General features: G+C 35.3%; 3 protein-coding genes across 3 annotated transcripts in view; 1 reads left to right on the forward strand and 2 right to left on the reverse strand.

Moving 5' to 3' along the window:
• LOC144422696 (uncharacterized) overlaps window positions 1–19,674 on the forward strand; it is a 486,406-nt gene that overhangs the window by 300,700 nt on the left and 166,032 nt on the right. The window contains exons 1-5 of one of the 2 annotated variants that reach the window (XM_078112423.1): window positions 3,126–4,457; window positions 8,114–8,280; window positions 9,996–10,192; window positions 11,181–11,265; window positions 11,998–14,123. The exons of the other annotated variant lie outside the window; for it this stretch is intronic. Coding sequence (XP_077968549.1) covers window positions 3,158–4,457; window positions 8,114–8,280; window positions 9,996–10,192; window positions 11,181–11,265; window positions 11,998–12,024 — 1,776 coding nt within the window. The 5' untranslated portion in view covers window positions 3,126–3,157 and the 3' untranslated portion in view covers window positions 12,025–14,123. Of the gene's footprint in view, window positions 1–3,125; window positions 4,458–8,113; window positions 8,281–9,995; window positions 10,193–11,180; window positions 11,266–11,997; window positions 14,124–19,674 lie in introns of those variants that run through there. 2 annotated transcript variants of the gene reach the window in all.
• Window positions 1–19,674, reverse strand: part of LOC120332866 (FGFR1 oncogene partner 2 homolog) — a 424,145-nt gene that overhangs the window by 19,829 nt on the left and 384,642 nt on the right.
• On the reverse strand, window positions 14,859–19,608 carry LOC144411698 (FGFR1 oncogene partner 2 homolog). Its single transcript, XM_078112446.1, has 3 exons — window positions 18,830–19,608; window positions 17,521–17,593; window positions 14,859–16,743 (listed from the first exon to the last, which is right to left on the reverse strand). Exons 1-3 carry the CDS (start codon window positions 18,874–18,876, stop codon window positions 16,369–16,371), a joined length of 495 nt encoding a protein of 164 aa, XP_077968572.1. The 5' UTR covers window positions 18,877–19,608; the 3' UTR covers window positions 14,859–16,368.

Consider the following 19,674-nt stretch of genomic DNA (forward strand, 5'->3'; position numbering starts at 1 on the left):
AAATAATGCAAGCCAGCCCCTCATGACCAAATAAAAAATGTTTACATTGTTGCATATGCATGAACTAACATAGAAAACTGTTGCCGGCCAAACTTTGTTGCACAATATTAATTTGAAAAGAAGATAATGTTATTTTGAAGAACTTATAAACATATCAGAGAATTAGTGAACAACAGGATATTTAAAAAGTCCAAGATTGTGCTCAGTAAATCAATTTGTATGACAAATTTAACATCCATATTATTCTTCAGATTCAGTATATTGATATATTGGCAGCGCTACGGTGTGTCTCAGTTCTGATTACTCTGCGTGGTTTGCAGGTTTGAATCCCATGTAGAGATAGTTATGTGCAAGAGGATTGCTGGACTTCTCGCTGCTGTGGGATGTTCGCCCTATGGTTAAGCCGTCCTATCGGCTTTCTTCTTCCCGGGATCAATATGTAAATCCTATCCTATAGCTTGGTATGAGCAAGCAAACTGAAGAAACGATGATAACAATTTGTGGGCAATTACAAACAACATTGCCACTTCTGCAACACAGAATTTTCTAGGAAATTTGAGCAACGGTCTAATTCCAGTTTTGTATTAGGTAACTGTAGTCGATAGATACCGTAAGTAGATAGATAGATAGCTTCCATTGGTAGTAGGTATATCTTATTAATATCATATATTTTGTGGGCAGTTGAGCGGGATTTATATAACACCTGGGTTGTGTTATCATTCTCAAAGTGTTGACAATTTTCATTGAAATCTGCTATATTGTTGCTGCTGGAACACAGGTAAAAATTCACACACTATCGAAATACAATTGACTGCATTTTGCTTCAGTTATATTGCAGTGTCAGTATAAGTCAGTGGTTCCCAATGGTCCCCTTCCGGAGGTTTTTAGCACTAAGGGCTCCTCTCCTCTGTTTATCATTTCAGGGGTACACCTTGTGAAATAACCATATAAGGCAATGAAACTAGTAAGAATGGGGAGTTTTCCTGTAAAGGCAAATGGGAAATCAATTCTGCGCCTTCCTCCGACCGCTCTGTTTCCCCCGGTTTGGAGCCGCTGCAGTAAATACTTTGGTGTGAGATAAATATTTTTTGATTCCAGGATACAATGAATGGCACGGTTGGCATTATGAAAAATCAATTATCCAAATTAATATGAGTGACAGAACCTAGTTTGAATTGAACTTAGCGCTGTTGTCTGAACCTTTCAATCTGTAGACTAATAGCGTAAAACTGATTTGATATAAAATATTACCTGTAACAGAACACGTAAACAGCTTTTAAAGTGTACCAATTTGTGCATGTAATTACAGCATCAGGAAATTATCATATGCACTGGAAGTCTTAGCAGAGTATGTTATGTATATCTCATTGTGATTTTTGATTTGATAAATTATTTAGTACTATATCGTCACATATAAGTCTAGTTTAAAACTAGAGAAAAGTTGCCAAAATAGTGGGTTGGCATATATGTGCATATTTCTGATTTTTAGGGACTTGGGGAATATTACTGTTAGTATTTGCTTAGTTTCGTCCGGTGAATATTATCAGTATTTGCTTAGTTTCGTCTGGTGGAGAACCTCTAAAATTCAACTTCATAAGAATTCTATTTCAGTCCACATCTTGAGGAAAAATATGAGAAAATTAGTGGTTGCTACATTTTTCCAGTTTGACATAGCCTTTCCCATTTACACTTTGGAAGTTGTAGCCATATTGTGGTATATAAGCCAGAATTATATTAGAGGGCGACCTATGAAAGTAGTCTTAGTTTTGAAAAAACATATTGATTCTATGCCAGAGTTTATTTTTTATAGTATTAAGAAATTAGTGGTTGCCATATTTCCTATGTATAGCCTTCCCAAACAATAATTTGGGAGTTGAAGCCACATAAGGCTTTATAAGCCTGAGTTTGACAATTTGCCTTTTTCAAGGTTTTCATGCATGTTTTGCATATGTATATGTGGCATAATATTTTTATTTCTAATTCTATTATATAGGTGGAAAATATGCTTTTATCAATAACACAGAAAAAAACAATAAAACATTTGAAAAAAAGAAATAGTCGAAATGCTTTGTGCAATCCCTGGCTTTTCTGAAGGCAGCAAGAATTACTGATTTGTTTTTCAGTCTAATTTTCTCATTCTGCTGTGCTGCTTGGAGTCTCTTTTTTGTATCGGTTTTGTTTTTTTGACATTTATTTTTTTAATTACACATATTTGTTCGACGTCTTTCTATTCTACATGTATCAAAGTTAGACTTTTAGCATGGGTGTCGCTGCTCAATAACCAACATTGTTTTTTTCGCGTCGTCCTTCACCATAAAATGCCTTTTCATGTTTTTTTCCTTGTTTTTATAATACACATTGTCCCACTACAGCATATGCGGATTGCTACTTAATCTAATTAAATCTTATTTAACAAAGCGTCAACAATTCAATTGATCAAATGGTCATAAATCTTATTATTAATATGCATCTTGTGGGTAGCACTCTTGGGCCCCCTAGTGTTTTTAGTCTACCTCATTGACCTTCCTACTTCCATCGCATTTGATACCACACTATTCGCTGATGACACAGCTCTGCTCGACTGCCTCAAGTATTGTAGATCTTCAACACACTATGAATAACTTGAAAATAAAGCAAATTGAACATTGGTTGAAACTGAATAAATTGTCGCTTAACTTTCCAAAAACAAATTTATGGCTTTTGGGTCTATGAAAAAATAAGGTACGAAAACTTCAAATTAGAAGTTGGCACGATTAGTTAGTACTATAAAATATTTGAGAATTGTCTTGGATGAAAAACTTATGGAAAATCACATAGATTACCTTAAAAAAAACACTTCACCGATCACTTGGAATGCTATATAAATCAATGAGGTTTGTTAATCTTGAAACTCCTAAAATAGTTTATAATAGCCTGGCCTTTTCACATATTTGATATGGTGTATTATGTGACAAACTGCTTTAAAACCTCTTGTTGTTTTACTTTTATTAACTTATTACCACAATAATTTGTTGTTGTTTGTGAGCTGAACTAGTGAAGTTGAAGAAGCTAACTTCTAATAGATAAACGTTTTTTGTGCATTTTATCCTTGATAAAAAAACAAACTAATATATTCAGATCTTAGTTTAACGCTTAAATTGTAAGAGCCTGTTAGTGTATGAAGATGAATTCAAAAGTAATTAACCAGGCTAGAGCAAAACAGTCAGATCGTCTCATGACATCATATGATAGGTTTAAAGAGAAAGGGTTTCTTTGCGATTTTAACATCAACGTCGGTGAAAAATCATTCCGAGTGCATCGTACTGTCTTGGCAGCCTCTTCAGAATACTTTGAATCCATGTTTTCAAGCAACTTGAAGGAAGTTCATGATGGTCACGTTAATATGAAGGATGTCGATCAGGATGGGATCGCACAATGCGTAAAGTTCATGTATAAAGGAAAGGCAGATTTGAAAATAGAAAACATTCAGCATATCCTGCATGCTTCCAATCTTTTACAAATGGAGGAATTAACGAATCTTTGTTTTCAATTCTTGGAAATTAACATTTCTCCAATAAATTGTCTCTCTGTAATCAACTTGGCTCAAATGTATGATCGCCATGATATTAAACAACAAGCCGAACAAGTTGTGATTGATAATTTTGAATCTGTTATTTCTTCCGAGATGTTTCCATTCATCACCAAATCAGATCTCTTGCATTACATGAGTACCCAGACTTACCAAACATTATGGAAAGCTGTGGTAACATGGGCAAAAGGAAAAGATAACATAGATGTTTCTGAACTCTTCAAGATCGAGCAATTTCCCTTCAAATTTCTTCTGGAAACTGTCCTCAAAGAACCCATTGTTAAGAACAATAAAACAGCTGAGAAATCCGTAATCACTGCATTGTTTTCTGACGTCAAAAAACTTGAGACAAACCTTGATATTGACAACTGCTTTATCTTGAAGAATCTTTCTGAAACCAATCAAACTCCTAAACAAACGACAGTAAAAGATTCCATTATTCTATTCTTGGAGACAAATTTTGAACAAATTAGCAAGAAAATGGAATTTCTTGATATCAGCAAGGATGACATACTGAGACTTTTCAAATATTCAGAAACAAAGTATTCTTCTGAGGCTATCAAATATGAGGGGATGATGAAATGGGTGAAACATGATGTCAAAAACAGAAGAAAAATCTTCCAAGATCTGTTTAGCTTGCTGAAACTTGGAGATTTATCTCTCGAATTCCTAAAAGAGACAGTTCGAATTGAACCCTTAGTGAAAAAATCAGATAAATGCAATGATTTGCTTATCGATGAAATATTTTCACGAGCATCTTTAAAAGCTGAAGAAAAGCCGAAGGCAGAGCAACCTTTGGCTCTACCAGTTTCAAAGGATGATGAGGAAGGATCTTCTGTCATTGGAGGGGCATCTGGTTATGGCACTGCCAGTTCCAGACCAGCTAATGGTAATAAAAATAAAGATTTATCATAAAGGTTTATTATACTATAAATACTGAAAAACAAAGATGACGTACTTTCCCTGTCATTTTTTATGAAACAGCGGTCTTACAATGTGAATCTGGAATATCTTTCATAAAACTCTCATTTGGCTAACAATTGGCCCAGAGTATACGCAACAGTGGCTAATTAATCGAAAAATATGGAAATATTGAAAACTTTTTGTATTGAAGTGCATTAGGAGGCACATTTGAAGTTACCCATGTCAGTAGTGTTTTTTTACTTCATACCCTCAGACATTTGACACATTAAATATTTTTATAAAACATTAATTTACAAACAAGGCCATATACTTGCAGCCACTGATATATTTTGTTATGTAAAACGGCACTTTATTTTAAAGACCAGATTTTCCCTTGTATTGCATTGCCTACCCAATCTTTTACACACTTTGACATGACACAGGGTTTGAACCTGTGATGTGTAATCTGTCATGTCATCCTACAGTTAAATCTAGCTCTTTAACCATTAGACCAATGGTTGGAAACTTTTTGAGCCGCGCCCCCAAATCTTACAAACTTTGCGCTCCCCTTTTGCTTTGAAAAAAGCCAAATGCCTTTGTAATTGGCAGGTTACTTTGTTTAATGTTGGCACTGTAAGCGAGTTGGTCTCATAACTTAATTGCTCAAATTTTTAAAGGCATAAAAACGCATTGGAGTAAAACCTCATCGTTCACTGTCGTATGAATAAAGCCATACTTGAGATAATGTCGTCATACATTCTCCTTTTCTGGTCATTTTGCGATACTTCGTAAATACAAGCTGAATTTTATTTAAAACTGAACGCAATAAATATATGTTTTATGCGCTTTAATGTGTTTCCTCAAACTGGCTCACATCAGCAAAACTATTATTTTTATTCAAAACATTTAACTGTGTGCCGCTTACAGGTGTTAAATAGCTAATTTTAGGCGAGTCTATCGCAGCGTTTGTTGCATGATTTTTTTATTACTGCATGTTATGTGATTTACTTACTTACAACTAATTTTTGGAACACGACTAAAAACAGCCGAATAACACGCTAAATCACAAAAACAAGGTAATGTTTACAACCATGCACGAATGTCTTTCGAGTGACCACACTGATTGCATTGCGACTTAATGCTGATTTCAAATGGGCTTGTGACCTCTCGCGCTCCCCTGAGAGCTTCTTGCACCCTTCAGTTTAAGAACCACTGCACTAGACTATGGCATTGCTCAAAAATTAAATAACAAGACAATAGCCTAATTACATCTAGATATTGTAATTTTCATTCTTTTAATACACAATTTTTTTTATATATCATGTTACCTTTTAAATATCATTGAACCCTCAATCACAAGCATTTTTGCTTAAATAAGAACAAACTTTTTTTTTGCTACAGGTTTTGGTTTTATTTATCCAGGTACAGATCCTATCGTTTTTAATATCGAAATATCGAATATTTCTTTAATCAAATATTTGGATAATTGGTTGAACACAGTATATTCCACCTTAGTAGCAAATTTTGAACTCAGTCAGAAACAAAGTTTATTGCAAGACTTTTATATTAAATTATTATTTAATAAAGTCCAGGTTTTATATTTTCCCCAAAGCCTAGCTTAAATCATACCTGACATATTGTGATAATACCCAAGATGTTTGCTTCATATGATCATTTTGGTTTGATTTATCAATTGATTTTGCTCCATAGTTTTTATTGGCGCGGCGGTGTGTCAGAGGAAACACTTCTGCGGGTCAGATCTGCCCTACGGGCCGTAATTTTCACACCACTGCTCTAAATCAAGTGCAGTTGCACTGTTTATTAATGCACTCCACAAAAAGGCTTTCAATATTATATGTATATTAACAAGCCAAATACTCCTATTTATCGATGACAGTGAATTCCATAATATTTTGTCTGATGCATATGACATATTCGACGTTGTCTATGTCAGTGTTGTTTTTTACATCATAATCTCAGAAATTCGATACATTAAATTTTTTTGATACATTTCTCTACATAAAAGGATACTCTTGCAGCCATTGATATTTAAAAAGGCACTTTATTTGAAAAAAAGATTTTTCCCTGTAAGGCATTGCCGGCCCAATTTATTACACACTTTGACATGAGGGGGGCATAGGGTTTGAACCTGAGATGTGTAATCTGTAAAGCCTACAGTTAAGTCTAGGGCGTTAACCACTAGACCAGGGGTTCCCAAGCTTTTTTCAGGGCGCCCCAAAGACAACTTTCAAGTGTCCAGTGCATCCTCATATTTTTCATAAAACGTCAGACCAGTCGTTCTCAACCGAGGGCCGATGGCCCCCCAAGGGGGCCACGACACAAGGCTAAAAATTGACCACAAAAAGACTTCGTTTGCATACTTTCCTTTTAAAATAAAATTCTCCGTTCATGCGGTATTTGCGATTGCAGAGTGTATTCACTTTCTTGTGAGTGATTTGTTTGATCATAATGGAACTTGGAATCTACCAATCAAAACAGTTTGCCGGTAGGCCGTCTAACCTGTAAACGGGCAATTTCACTAGACTGCGAGATAACCGTCGCTATCATATTATAGACGCAAAACTCATTTATAAATGCCCAAAATACGAAAATGGCACGACAGTTACGCTGAATTTGGCTCGACCAAAGTAAATCGAGATGAGAGAAAATGTGCGCAATGCTTGCATTGCTCGTGTGTAATTAGGGTGACAGCACATTTGCACCCGTATATCCGCGAGTTCAGTCTACATGCGGATGCTAAAATCCATAGGTTAGGGTTAGTATGGGTTCAAATATCCATAGGTGCAATAGTATGCAGGTGGAAATGTTTACATTTTCCAAGTCCTGTTTTATCAGAGGAAAAGCGCGCTCTTAAAAGCAGCTATGGAGTACCATATCAGATTCTTACCCACTAATTAGTAAGAAAGCTCATTCACTTCTAGTTCAATTTGCAGAGTTCAATGTTAACAGTGACATTTGTTTGGCTATATATTTAAAAGACTTCCTCCCATTGATTGTATACTAAAAAGCTTTCACTTTCTTGTCTGTGGTTTGCTTTCGTATTCCATAAAAGATCGTAAAAATATAATACAATCCAACAGTTTTATGGAATTGCGAACAGGGGGGGCCACGAGTGCAAAAAGGCCACGTCATGTGGTGATATTGAGTTGAATAAGCTAAAACCAAACAGTGATGTCACAATGAGCACCTACATTTTTTTATAGCGTATGCATAGAGCGATGCCTATGGGCCTGTTTTACTGTAAGTCATAATACAACTGCTAACTTTAACATGGTTTGTCAAATCTTAGATGTTTTGTACATCCTCTACCATACCTCAGCGACCTCGCCGACCCCATGACCTGTTTGCGATCCTACCTACTCATCACTCCAACCTCATTTGGGGTCACGACCCCTGGCTTGGGAAACTCTGCACTAGACCATGGTATTGCACAAAACTCAAATAACCACACAATAGCTTAATTACATCTAGGTACCATAATTTTTATTCTTATAGTTTATAATTTTTTTTATATATCATGGTACCTTTTAAATATCATTGAACCCCTCAATCACAAGCATTATTGCTTAAACAGGAACAGACATTATTTTTGCTACAAGTTTTGATTTTATTTTTATCCAGGTGCTGAATCTCAGTCTTCATGTCAAACTACTTCTGGTCTAAAAATCATCAACCAACAACCACCTGATGGGAGGCTGTCATGGAATAGGTCGGGAGAATCACTGCCAGGATATGAAGGAAAGATGACTCGTGTCATCACCTACTCATTGGCTGCTGGAAGTCTGATGGTGAGTTATGAAACAAATTTAATTGTCGGTTGAAAAATAAATTATAGATTTATTGGAATCAAGATTCTCAATCAAGAAGGTTCTTGTTCTTAATATCAGTCCCCATTGCACATTAGCATATTTGAACATCGATCAATTAAAATATATTTCCTGAAACAAATACCAGTGCAATAAATGGAAAATTACAATTTGGTAAAAGTAATATTTAGGGATGCCCACAACCTGATAGTTTGCCTAGAATTCTTTGGTACAATTATTGTTATTGTGAATTTCTTGAATCGATTCATTGAGAGGTCACAAATATATATCTTATTGTCAATTGAGAAGCAAAATCATTATATATGTCAAAATTTACTAAATACAACATGATGTAAACAAAAACGTGGATGGAAAATAGAAAATTTTCTGTCATACCCTTTAATTTCATAAATGCTTCAAATATGGTGATTTTGATATAATGGCTAAGATATCCCTTATAATAGTACTGTCATGTTACTTTTTTATGCGATGCTTATTCATGCATTTTGCTCTGAACAATGCCCTATACAAGCAGTCACAAATATTTAGTAGGGTGGTTCACGTAACCACTGGTCTGTTACAGCCTCCTCCACCATCAAGTCCATGCTTCCGAAAACGAATAACTGGCTAAGCAATTTTTTACGTGTTATAGACTGGTAACCGGATGAGAGGCTGTGGTTCGCCACTTGATTACGTCTCTTATCGGCTTTTCTCTCCCCAGGATAAAACGTTATTTCTGTCATATCTTATATTTAATGAAATTTGAGCTATTTAGACAGAGCTATTTAAGGAGATTTGTTTGTGCGGCGCTGAATTATTAGGAAAAAAACTGCTAACGGTGGCATGGTGCACTAATGAAAAAAGATTTGGATAAAATTCAATATTTTGATCATTAATGTGTACTTTATGTTTGTAAACATATATGCCTAATGTCAACTTTTCTCTGCCTGATTTTATTTTGAAACTTTAAACAAACTCAACAGCTAAATAATATGCAGCTCGGGAAATTGCAGCAAGCAGTGTCAATCTCTATTGTTGCGTAACACTAGTGCACCGAGGTACACCCTTTGGTAACCACTGCGTTAGGCCATTGCACAGTCCAGAAGCTTGAAAGAAGTATTGCTAAATGTTTGCATTCACTCACATGAGTTATTGCTTTTCATAGAAATATACAGAATCAGGCAGTATTTTGTATAATGCTTATATGGGTTGACTCTGGTTCATGCTTTGTCCATCTATAATTAATTTAAACTGGTATGCTGTTTGAGGAAATCCAAGCTTTGAAAGGTTTGTTATTGAGAAGAAGTTCGAATATAGAAGCCATTTGTGCAGTAAAATCATAACATAGCCATGTATAGATCATGCTTGTTGAAACTTACTAAGTAATATTAAACTCATGGTTTATTCAAATTTGAGTTGTTCATAGAATTTAGTTCTTCTATGTTTAATTTAGAATTTGATTCAATGGTGCAGTAAAATCACGACAAGCTAAATATTTAGCGGGCTTCCTTATAATTTCTGATTTCAATGTTTAATTAAGTTGTTGGGTTGTCAAGTTGATTTAATCTATTAGAAACACCAAGTATTTTGTTAGAAAATTTTTAACTGTTGCTAAACTTTCATAGATATTCTGATATTTATATCAGTTTAACAAACCCCCAGGTATGAGAGATGATTAGTTTTGTTTGTTTCCTCAGAGGGTTTCATATGAAGCACAAGAATTCACTGAATATTTGCCATGGACTGATGATGGAAACATATGTCTCAACTTACTCAGACAAGCATTCAATGCAGGATTGATTTTCAAGATTCAGAAAGTTGGTGACAGAAGAGGAAAAATTGTTTGGAACAATGAGTTTCCTCATAAGACTAATAAAACTGGAGGACCTGAGAAGTAAGTACTTTGTGTTCTTTATGTTTGATGGGTATTTACTTCCTAAAATGTTAGAAAATAGGAAGGAATAAAACAAATTGTTGTTTGTTATGTATTGCACTACGAAGCAATTCAAACTCCTTATTTTGGTATCTAAATTCGTCTAAATTTGGTATCTAAATTTTGGTATCTAAAATTTGGTATCGTCATTAATGGGAAATAATAAAAAATGGGATTCACAACCCCTGGTATTTAAATTATTGCGCATATTTACCTTGGGATTTATTTTCATTCGAGGCATAAAGACATATTGGATAAAATAGTTTTCCTAAAAATTATTCAAATTTATTTATTTGGATTTTACCAACCTTGCTCAAAGGAAAACCAAGCTCATTTTTATATGAAAACGATTTATTTAATTCAGAGTGACTTAATGTTTTTTAACTGCCAGGGTCTGGTCTAAAATTCCGGACATATTCGCGTAACCATTATGACCACAACTCGTATTTATTAAATAGATAAGAAATCTAAATTATGATTCTAAAATGTTGTATTTTGGGCATCTGCACTATGGTTGTGGTTCTCAGTACCAATGGTTTTCTTATAATTCATTCTGAACAAAACCCAAGAAAGGTTGAACTTTGACATTTATTTGGAAGTCAGAGTCATAATTTGTTCCTGTTAAGAAGTTGCAATTTCAGACTTTTTAACAGAAACTAAATTGGTCGCTTATGATAAATTTAAATGTTGGTGCTCTTGGAGTATTCATACCAAAATGGTGCACGACCTGACATAGTATTAAGTACCAAGTTAGTTTTCAGGTTGTGCGTCATCTTGGTACAAATACTTCCGGAGCGCCTAAATGTTTGTCAACCAAGAGTTTTTTCTTCAAATCCCTAGGTGCAAGTTCTGTACTGCAATACTCTGAAGTCAGGATCCATCATTTACCAAACTTCCATTCTTTTTCTATGTACATGTTCAATGAGAGTTCATAAATTCATTTTTTCAGCAATGGATATCCAGATCCGAACCATACAATGAAACTGAAAGAAGCATTGAAGGCGAAAGGATTTGAGTATGAGGAATCAATATGGGTGAGATAGTTTTATTCATTTGACACTCTGGCAAAATATTGCTTTGCCCACTTTCCCCAACATGCATCCTTATGAATAGTCTCAAATTTTTGAAATAACAAGTTGGATTATCATCACTTGAAACTGAATTGAGTAATGAACTTGCATTGGTATCGGAGGTAGATAAAAGAATTGCTTGTTTAAATGGATTTTTCTCCGATTCTAATAATTTACAATTTGATTGAAATTTTCGATTTGAAAAGTCAGGCCCTATGGACATCATAAAGTACTATATCGTCATATATGATATCACAATCACATAGTTTTAAAAGCTTTTAAATGAAAACTCAAAATCGCTATCTTCAATGAGACACTCTGTGTGCTGTGCAGTTTCAATTAATAATATAAGACCAAGGCCTCACTTTTATCTCACCCTAGTTCTTATGATTTCAAGTACTTGCTTTGCCATTTCACTATTGCAGTGCTAATTGTGTAGAATATGGTGATTTGAATAATATAGAAATTATTAGTTTTTTATACCACGTCTATTTTTTCGTTTTTCCCTCTGGACAAGGCTCTGTACAATCATCCACTGGTATGTAAATGACTAATATTTTTCAGAGATACTGGGATTTTACCAGTGACAAGAAATAAGTTTTGTAGTTTGAATAAGCTTTCCTATCATAATGCACATATTGACAAATTCTAGTTTCATTTTATTGCCTGTTGTATTAATTCTTTTGTCTCTCTCAGATGATGCCATGGAAAGTAAGAAAATAAAATAAATGAGTGGAAGACAAAGATTTCCGGCAACACGATTCCACTGCATAGGATACTGAACTGAGATGTTGAACCTTCATCAAAACCATATCAAAGATCTTGATCAGTTATTTCATAAGATGAAAATGCGAATATTTTGAGAAAATGTATTTGTCCGTTTCCATATGGGCATATCATCAGATAGTGAAATGGCCCAGGCAGCTAAAGCGTAATGCTTAACTGCTGGCATCGCAGATTACACGTCTCAGGTTCAAATCTCACGTCCCCCCCAGGGTGTGTAAGATTGGTTAGGCAATGTCAAACCGAAAAGATTTTCGTTTCTTACAAACAAATATTATCTCCTTACATATCGTTAAATACCAGTGGCTGCTAAAAATTAATATTTTTGGGGCATTTTTTGATAATTTTTGTGGCTATAATTGCCCTGAACGGTAGGTACTCCAATCATGAATATGGAACTTCTATATTGCACAAAAGAACTTGAAACATTCCTGTTTAGCTCCGTATACAACACTCTGGGTGAGGTAGTGGTCATATGACTTAAATGCTTTAATATGCGATGCCAACATATATTCAAGTTCATAACATTAGGCCAGTGGTCGGCGAACTTTATGTACTTGCATGCCAAATATACACATTTCCCGTAGCGTGGGGGCCATAATAATTCCGCCTACATCAATTGCCACATTAAACTTCAATTATGGTGCATTTGCTTTCTTATGCTTCGTTAAAAGCCTGCCACAATAAGAAGTGTATGTGGAGTTTTTTAATATATTACTCAACAAAACATTGTTTGCTTATTATCAATGTGAAGGATGGCGTTGTTGTGGCAACATGGCCTGTGGGCCGTAGTTTGCAGACCCCTGCATTAGGCTATTTGGGATGGTTGCATTGTCGATATATTATATTTGGTAGAATCAATCAGCGAAATCCTTCATAAATTAAAATATGTTGAATAAACTGGCATTTTTGTGTCAGTCCGTACGCTACAAAACTGTTCTGATAATTTGTGGCAGGTTATACCTGAATGCCAATTGGGGCATACTTCAACCAAAAATTAATTATTCAAGTCTTGATTTGAAAAATGTCCAACCCAACCCTGTCTTATTGAGCTCATGAATTATGCTGAATAGATTATCTGTTTAAATATTCTATTTCTGCCCTGGGTACTGATTGTTAATCACAACTAAATATATTATTAATCAAAGTATGTATAACTCTCAATGTCGTCCTTATGCTTTTTAATATATTACTTTTATTGTATACTATTATGGCATATTGTATACTTTTTCCGTAAGTCAACGACACCACATTCCAATAGATCTATACAATTGTTCTGATCTCCTAATTACCAACCACCACTGTATATATATCTATCAATATCCTATAGCATTTTCATGTATTATTTTTAAAATTACGCAACCAAGCTAAGTTCTGTAGAATATGGGGTACTACCGAAGTATGTGAACCAAGATGCCGGACACCATAACGTAGTATGTGTACCTGGTTAGGCCATAATTTCAGTAAGAAATACTATGGGAGTCACTCGGCTAGTCCTCGAACTCGTAATACAACTGAAATAAGAAAAATTGGAATAAAATTATGCCGTAGTATTTGTTACTGAAATTATGGCCTAACCTGGTACACATACTACATTCCGGTGTCTGCCATCTTGGATCGCATACTTCAGGAGTACCTAATATGAAGCATTTGACAATATACAAATCAAAGAGTTCCATCAAAATAATTTTATGGAAATATGTGACTTTGTATATTCTTGCACATCAAAATTATTTTGTCTATGTGCTCAAGTGTATTTTATGTGTTCTCGGACAAATTTAATATAAAAGAATGTGTTAATATTTCATAACATTTATAACAATTATATTATATATTTCATAACAACTATGACCTAACCCTACAGGAGTATCGTGATTTCTGTTTTTTAATCAATAATAATTCAGAAAATCTGCTTTCAGTTGACATTGCAATAACATTGTTTTATAAATAAATTGTATACCAAATTTAAACATTTTTATTCCTGGATATATCCAACATGATGGAGTACCAGGAATGTCCAATCTGATTCGAATAAATATTCAAGAAACAAGAACCTCGTGTTCTTTACTGAACATTGAGAATATGTTCAAAAATGCTGTTTCAAATACTAGATTGTTGATTTGGCCAATCCCTACACCAGCAGTGTGCAACCTTTAGAAATAACTGGGTGAAATCGTAGGTCGCAACTTATTTAACATATGCTTTTTAGTTGTTGCAGGCACAAAATTTTTGGTTATTGATCCTATGACATGCGTAGTTCGCTTTGCACAAGCTAGCTATTAGGGCATTGAAACCTCATACGCATAGATTGGACTCGGGTATAGGCTTCGCAACGCAAAGTAATCGGAATTACCAAATTAAAATTATTAGTATTTATTATATCTAATGCTTCTGGACTATGACAAGACAATTAACTATATAGCTTCAACTTGACCACAACCACTTGTATGAACATGTGGACTTAGGAAGACAGTGAAAGCATGAACACACGCTACAGTTGTGAGGAAACGACGATATCACGCGCTATCATCAACCAGTGGTTACACGGTACTCCGGAAGTATGCGCACCAAGATATCGCACAACCTGAACCCTAACCTGGTACACAACCTGAGTTCAGGTTGTGCGCCATATTGGTGCGCATACTTCAGGAGGTCCGGCTACACAAATACTATGCAATAGCAAGGAGTCCAGAAATCCTATCCTCCACTTGGCTTAAGCTCTGGCAATGTTGCAAGTATACTCTCAATCTTCGCGCGAGGCTTTGGGTTCACTAACACACTGTTTGAGCCAAATACTAAGCGAGGCTTCAAAATGAAGTCATTCCAGGCATTTTCAGTGGTTGAATTACCATTTAAGTAATTCTGGAAGTATCTGAATAGCGAGGAAAATTATCAAAAATGAAACTTCATTTCACAGTATGATAATAACTATAAAATGAAAAACAATTCACTGTTTTCGTCGGGAAGTAAAACTAGCTATAGAATTCCACCTACTGAAACAAGGGCGATTTTACCTGTTCTCATCAACACCCAATTGCTATAAAACCTCAAAATGCTAAAACAGCGTGTCACAGATGTGCAATATTCCAACTTTGCATTTTCCTTTTTCTTTATAAAGGCTCTATTCAGTTAAACATTCGTTTGAGAAACTGCTCCAGTGTTGACAAAAACCGACCCGAATTTGGACTTTCAGATAATTTGAAATTGACAAAAATCTATCAACTAGGACTCGAGAACAACAAAATCACAGGCGTCTTCAAAAATCTCGAATTCGGGCCACTTTTTTCAAATTATGACTCAAGACTCCAATACTAACGAACTCCATTTAAAATCCCTGACTTTGGGCCCAAGGTCGGTGATAAGGATGTAAAGGTTGATGCATGAGCACAATGTGGAACCACTTTTATGAGAAGATCATGCCCCATTCCCAAATGTTAGGGACGCTACATTGAACCCCTTTCGAGTGTTTCTTGTCTAGAGCGGTTGTTTCTTCAATCTCCATGGAGGAGCGGAACCCCAGTTAAGATTTCAAAGGCTTAAGAAACTCCAGTGTAATGACAATCAAAAAATGTGAAACAGAAATTTGATGCAGAATTATGAAACTCTCTCATGAAACACAATTATTATATAGACTACCGGATTTAAATGCAAACCGCTGGACTGTACTGGCGGAAGGAATCCCGGTTATAAATCACTGTCAATGTCAGCCTTGTGTGGAGTACATTGAATTAATTAGTTATATTTTCCCAATACTGAGCTAATAAACACAAGGAACATACAAGTATATTATTCTCCAACTTTTTAAAATGCTTTTAAATGTTTGTAAATCTTAATTTTGACAAACCCCCATGCTAATAAGCCATATCGATTTCTATGTCAAACCAGCGAGGAAGAATGAACAACACAAACAATGTTAATATGATGGATGAGGTTACTTTTCACTGCACAATTTATCAATTTTTGAAGCAATTTGTGGCAAGCAAACTCGTAGATTCAACTCTATTGCAAGTCTCGACCCGTATTTTGTCATCATATTGGCAAGAACTGCTGCCTCGCACATAAAATTATTTTTGCCTTTTCTGAGAGCGATGAATATTCGTCTGCAGTGCTCAACCAAAAAAATGCAAAGTTAAAGCCAATCATTAAAGATAGGTCAGACTCTTTTCATATAGTTGCGGACCCCCTGTGCAGTCATCACTGACACCCAGAGGTCCGCAGACTCCAGTTTGGGAAACCCAGGTCTACAGCCTTGTGCTGAGTACTTTGTATGAACCAGATATTTTCTCAATACTGAGTTTCAATAGAAACACGAGGAATAACAAGATAAAGGAACATAAACTTCCTCCCTATTGTAATATAATTATTTGACTGATTGTTGGGAGTAGTCTTGAGGGATTCCCCCTCATGTTTAACTGTCTTAACACTAGTAGTATCGTCAGTGAGCACCATTTCAGATTCATTCTCTGGTTTTTCAGTCTTTTCAGAATCTTTCTGTTCAGTGGTTATAAGTCTTGATCCAAATGAACTCTTAGATATCATCAGCATTTCTCTTAAAATGTCATTTTCTGTTTGCAATCGGGATAATTCTTCGTAATCTCTGAGATATTGCCCATCATCAACATCCGCAGCATGCCTCATCACAGCAGCCATCTCATGGATCTGGAACAAACATGGAAAGATAATTCATGTCTTTTAAGATGAAACTGCCACCTTTTTCTTTTAAAATAATTGAACCTTTAGCGCCATCGTGTGGATGGAATCTTTTGCTTAAATGATTATTGTCAAACCGCCAGCATTACTTATGACAGATTGCCAACTAAGAAAGGTTCCAGTCCTTCAACTAATAGTAGCCCATCACATACTGTTGGATATCAGTGGCAAATATATAATGAATTAATCAGGATGCCCATTTCAGTACTGCCCTAGTGTGTGTACCAGGTTAGGGTTAGACCATAATTTCATTCATATTTTCCTTATTCTATTACGAGTTCGGGACTGTTTGTGTTTGCCAAGTGAATATACTCTCCGCCCATAGGTTTTAGTCCCTTTACACGACTTGATGTAAAATAGGCGAACAAAATTAGTTACCTCCATATTGGTACACACTGTTTCTACTATAAGATTATACATAAAAATGCTCAATGTTATGCAAGGTTACTCCCACAATTTGCCATGCCACAATTTTGTGGTGGTCAGAGGGTTAATCGTGCATATATTTACAGCAATTAGGGGATTTTTGGCAGGGTATACCTAATGAATTTAGTTATGGGACTAATAACATGTTCTTTTACATCAAAACCAATCCCCAGAATCAAATTTGTGATAAACTGAAATGTGGGACCAGGATTGTGGGCCAGGGTAACTGAAATTGTGGGTTGACCAAGCAGTAAAGCACTACGACATAATTGAGGGTTAGAATAAACTTGGTCTCAATACCTTATCAATGAGTTCCATATTCTCTTCTTGATATTGTTTTTCTTCTTGATAAGCATTTTCAGTGATCTGGATGCTGAAAACGAAAGACATAAATAAATCTAAAAATGCTGTCAAGCCATGGTTCATTGATTTTGTTAAAATATGACATGTAGAAGATCATAAATAGTTTGTGAATATTATTTGTGCATGTGGTTTTGGATCTTGAAATTTATTTTACAGATACTATATTTTCAATTCAAGTTAATATGTGGAGTAATTCTAATCCCTCTGCATTGCAAAGCCTAACCTGAGTCTGAGTTATTTTCCATGCCAATGATTCTACAATGCCCTAACAGCTAACTTGTGCGAACAACGCATGTCATAAGATCAACAACCAACATTATTGTGCTTGCCCCCCAGAAAGCCTATGTTAAATAAAGGTGCGTCCTACAGTTTCACCCAGTTATTTCTATCTGGCCCTTCTTTTTTGAAGGTTGCACACCCCTGCTATAATGAACTGTTTTCTTCTGAATGCTCGCTCGAATATGCCTAATTCAATGATTCTCAACCTTTTTGGTCGAACCCATTGTATTATTCCAGTGGCTGAGGGAAACCCAGTGCAATACATACAAGGCCGTAAAAATAGTGGTATGAACTATAAATATATATATAAAAGCAAGACTAATACTGGCGAATCAAAATGAAATACAAAATGATAATGATGTGCAAACCTAATTATGAGTATTTGAAACTTGTGGAACTCCTATATTGTACTAGGAAACCCTAGATTGTAAACCCCTGGTTTAATTCATAATTTGCCATCCAACTCGGTTTAAGCTAAAACTTCAATAAAGTGTTCAATAGAATAGGATATAGCTTACATATTTATCCCGAGGAAGAGGAAAGACGATTAGGCAGCTTAATCATATGGCAAACCACATGACAAATCTCGCCTGGTTATCAGTCCGAATCAGTTATGGGATTAGTTAGCCTCTTGGTTTTTCGAACGGTGGGCCCCGTCCCACATTGGGGCGTAGAAAATTTTTTGAGGGGGATTGAAGTTATTTGAAATAAAAAATATTTGTTACATAATTTCTTGCCCAAGGCGGGCATTTTGCATATCTACATTTCTTTATTTTGGATTATTTATGTTCCATTCACATATTGAAAAGTTTGAGGGCCACTGCGTTAGCCAGATATTTGTTTTCAGCATGGACTCGGGTATAAATAAAAAGAATGCATTTATCAGTATAAATACATCCATTTTATAGTAAAACAATAGACTTTCCTCTCCCTGAGATTATGAAATACATTGACAACATCAACATACTTTTGGTGCTTAGTGAACTTCATCATCTGCTGTCTGTACTTGGTCATGATGAGTTCCAATGTGTTCTGGTGTTCGGTCAGACTTTGTCGCAATTCATCGTTCTCATGTTGTAGGGACCGAATTGCATTATTTTCTTGCTCAATATCTTGAATGCTGAATATAAAAATGGGAATTGAGCAAACATAATTTTGTTTCCATCAGAAGTATTACTTGAGATTTACATTTGATTATTATTTACAATTTTGGATCAATATTTATATTTTTTCTCTTCAAAACTTATACCTTTTAAAGCAAAGGCCTGCAACATTGTTTGTCGGTTGGCCATATACCCAACTTCATACAGTTAGCCGGGCCACACTAAGAATTAGTTTATCCATGCCAAAAAGCAAGAGAAGATAATATGACTGTTGCTCAGCCTCACAGTATTAAAGGCACCGGCAAAACAGCAAAGATTTAACGCAGCGAAAAGATGTATTTTTATCCACATGAGCGTTTTTTTAAACATAAACTATTGGTTTCGGATTTTATGCTAGATGGAGAGAATTCGAGCGTTGACGAGGGCCACACTGAACGGCTTGGTGGGCCGGGTTGTGGCCCACAGGCTGCCTATTGCGCACCCTTGATCTAAAATAACCACTAATTTTAGACTAGTTCTTAATTAATTTCAAATTGAATTTTTCTGTTCATGCAGAGTTTGGTACAAAATAGAAAACGATCAATTTATGTCCGGAAATATCATACAGGCAAGTTAAGATAATAGAATAAATATTGCGTTACAATATGAGCAAAGCTAGTACTGATTTCCTTTAAAATTTGTCATACTAAAGTAGACCTTGGTCTGTGTC

Source organism: Styela clava, chromosome 5, assembly GCF_964204865.1.
Source record: "Styela clava chromosome 5, kaStyClav1.hap1.2, whole genome shotgun sequence".
In the NCBI taxonomy this organism is placed as follows: domain Eukaryota; kingdom Metazoa; phylum Chordata; class Ascidiacea; order Stolidobranchia; family Styelidae; genus Styela; species Styela clava.